General features: G+C 34.8%; 1 protein-coding gene across 1 annotated transcript; it reads right to left on the reverse strand.

Annotated features, from left to right (window-relative positions):
• Positions 1-386: 386 nt before the first annotated feature.
• LOC120139891 (V-type proton ATPase subunit E-like) lies at positions 387-2817 on the reverse strand. The gene is made up of 6 exons (XM_039154993.1): positions 2609-2817; positions 2414-2514; positions 1855-2011; positions 1527-1750; positions 1075-1174; positions 387-657 (listed from the first exon to the last, which is right to left on the reverse strand). The coding sequence occupies exons 1-6, from the start codon at positions 2708-2710 to the stop codon at positions 622-624; spliced, it is 720 nt and encodes a 239-aa protein (XP_039010924.1). The 5' UTR covers positions 2711-2817; the 3' UTR covers positions 387-621.
• Between the last annotated feature and the right edge of the window lie 533 nt (positions 2818-3350).

The raw sequence follows: 3350 nt of genomic DNA on the forward strand, positions 1-3350 counted from the left end.
TTCGAGGCCTTGGTAACTAGAAGCGAGCCGTTAGTTGAGTAAAACTTTTTTGAATTATTCGAGTCATATTTTATAATTCAAATTTTATTTTAAAAAAAATTCTAATCGAATCGAGTTTATAAAATTCGAGTCAAATCAACTTGCTCGAATTTCAATTTCAATTTAATTGTAAATATTTATAATATTATAATACCATAGGATTCCAATTTAAATAATTTTCTATAACCATACACAATACATATATATTCCTTCGTACTTTTAAGAAATTAACTCGAAGTCAATTCAAATTGAATTTTTTCAAGTTGGATCGAATAAAAAATCACTTTTTTTAGTCGAGTTTTGCGGCAACAGGCAGAGTTGTTACTTAAGGTATAGAGAAAAGTGTATAAGCAAACACATCATATTTTATTCATTATTTATATAAATATGTAAAAAAAAAAAAAAGAGTACTCCGTCCCTCAAAATGATGTACGCAGCAATTAAAGAACAGTTTCAGCGACTTTTAGCAAACAAATTATCCGGGAAGAACAATATGAGGAAACAATAAACGGAACGAATTTCAACACTCTGCTCTATGGATGATCACAAAAGCTGGCTGAGAAAACAATACACTCTTAACCTTCAAGCAGCAACCTGACCGAAAAGCCACTTACGGATCTGCAATTACAGCGAAATGAAACTAATATGAGAAACAGGGAAAGTTGGCTGTCAAAATTAAGCTAGACATTATCAGAATTACAAAACCTTCAACTTTCCTATCAGCGGAATGCAGTTGAAATGCACAATCCATTAAATAAAATGATGCACTCCATCATATGGCTATGCCAACAAGCGTGCAAACAAGAAATAAAGATACATATACCAGCAGTCTATGCACTCTGCACTGGCTATTTACATTTTCGGACTCATCATGCAGTACAATAATTATTGCAATTAATAGTTAATTAGAGAAACAATCTCTCCATCCAGGCTATGAAGGCATGGATAACGAAGGTACTGTAGGTGAAATTAATATAGCTAAGGGAAACAAGTTAGAAATAATCTAAATGTTTCTTAGAAACTATCAAAACCCACCTCTGGGAGTTTCTTATTGAATGCAACATCTAACCGTGCATCCAAGGTGTTCTCACACACAATTTTCCCATCTCGAGATGCTATGACTACACCTCCAGAGCTGCAAAATTTCAAAGAAAAAACGTATTAGCATTACATCTTTGTTCTTTTTCTTCTTTCTTGTAGGGGAAGGGGGTGCATCAAAGAGAAGATAACGAAACAGGTAGTAACCTAATCAAAATACCAGTTCGAAAATCATTTATGGATCACTAATATTTTCCACAGTAAGCACAAGCATACAAGTCGACACTTGATTACAAAGTTGAGCAAAACAAATCATAATATATCAAATAATATCTCCCCTCAAAATCTAAAAGAAGAAAGGTTGGTCCAAAGGATTAATAATCCTTGCCAAAGCATTGAATGACTAGGGACATTTAATATTTGCATTTGCGTAAAACTAATCTATTTACCAGAAAGGTCCATGAGCTTCAGCATGGTGATGAAGATGAAAAAAACCATGATGATGAGAAGAACCAGGAGGAAGATGGACATCATCAATGAATATCTCAGGTGGATCAACATTCACTTTAGAAGCGTATTCCTCCTTCGCTGAATCCAGAACAGACTCCACCAAGTGCAAATCCTCTTTGCGACAACGGAGTAGGACAGCAGGCTCTTTCAGTCGCACCAAACTCTGTAATAAACGTTATTCAAATAAAAGAACTCTCAAGAGTTTATCTAATGTTGCAACTTTCAAATATTTTCAAGAAAGGGTTAATGATCTTGCTATACACTGACCTGAACAATTAGATCTTGCAAAAGCCTATTGTACACATGGTGATCATGGCTTGCATTCAGAAGGTCCTTGGATGCTGATTCTTTCATCTCATTAACCACATCATCTTGAGCCTGAAGTACCTTGATCCTAGATGCATTAAGCTGCATTGAATACTCACTGCAATAAAAGGACAAAGCTTAATCTTTTTTCACAAAAGCGCCGGTATATTCCTCACTAATTACTCCTATGTGCCAATTCTGCATGAAAATAAACAAAACTCATTTCTCAATATCCAAGATAATCAAACTTCTACAATGTTCAATAATTTTTCAACCAAATCACATTAAGGTTCATTAGTAACTGAATTAGTGCATCTTGAAATCTGACTAATTTCCGATAACTATAATTAAGGTTAATAATTTACTTGTATTTAAGTAGAAATATTAGACTCAGTTTGAATTCAACTTAATATCCAGTAAAAGATAAAAATCCAGTACGACAAATAAATTGAACTTAAAATTGACATTTATACAGCAGAAAAAGGGAAACTAAATTAAATTCTAAAACATATCGATTTACATTTTCTTCCGAATTTCTACTTGCTTCTCCTTCTTCTCGTACTCCTGCCTGATCTTCTTCTTCTCCGCCTCCACCAATTGAAGCTTCTCGATGTTGAACTCCTAAAATACACATCGTTCAACCATCAATTTAACGGAGTATCCAAAAATTCAAAAAAAAATAAAGGGGGGAATAAAATAGAGAAAATTGAAGAACCTCTTCAGCAGAAACTGAGATCTCGTTAGCCTTTTCCTCTGCCTCTTGGCGGATGAATCTCACCATCTGCTGGATCTGCTTGGACACATCTGCGTCGTTCATTTTCGCAAGGATCTGGATTTGATCTTTTGATGAACTGATCAGAGAAACTGTTGAAGGCGATATTTGGATGATTTTCGATCAAGGGAAGATAAATGATCGGACTGTGACCATAAGCGGTTTTATTTTAAGTTTTATACGGGTTTCGTAGATGTGTGTGATCAAGAGCCGTTCGCTTTTACTATTCTTTACTATTATCATTAGAGATGATATCAGTCGACTTGGGTTGAATTTTTTATTCATCCGATCTGATTCGATAAAAATGAGAGAAAATAACCTCATTGACCAAAAATACTTATAATATATGATTTTAACCTTTTTTTTTGGATTTGTCAAAATGACCAACTAAATCGCAATGCGATCGAAAATTCGCAACGCGCTCTCCGGTATCGTAAATTAGTTTCCAGATTCGCAAAGCGAACTTCGACTATCGCAACGCGAACTTGGACTATCGCAATGCGAATATGTAAATCGCAATGCGATAGTCGAAGTTCGCGTTGCGATAGTCGACTATCGCATTGCGATTTACATATTCGCATTGCGATAGTCCAAGTTCGCATTGCGATAGTCGAATAGTCCAAAATCACAACGGCTGGTAGTACTGCATTTGTTTCTTAAGAATTTTCTCTAAAAAGATAGTGTT

This window comes from Hibiscus syriacus, unplaced genomic scaffold (assembly GCF_006381635.1).
Source record: "Hibiscus syriacus cultivar Baekdansim isolate YM2019G1 unplaced genomic scaffold, ASM638163v2 tig00110777_pilon, whole genome shotgun sequence".
Taxonomy (NCBI): domain Eukaryota; kingdom Viridiplantae; phylum Streptophyta; class Magnoliopsida; order Malvales; family Malvaceae; genus Hibiscus; species Hibiscus syriacus.

Coding starts and splice junctions, on each gene's coding strand:
- LOC120139891 (XM_039154993.1), bottom strand. CDS start 2,710: ATGAACGACGCAGATGTGTCCAAGCAGATCCAGCAGATGGTGAGATTC. Junction 1,751..1,854: donor TGCAAGATCTAATTGTTCAG/GTCAGTGTATAG, acceptor CGTTTATTACAG/AGTTTGGTGCGACTGAAAGA. Junction 658..1,074: donor TCAATAAGAAACTCCCAGAG/GTGGGTTTTGAT, acceptor CTGTAATTGCAG/ATCCGTAAGTGGCTTTTCGG.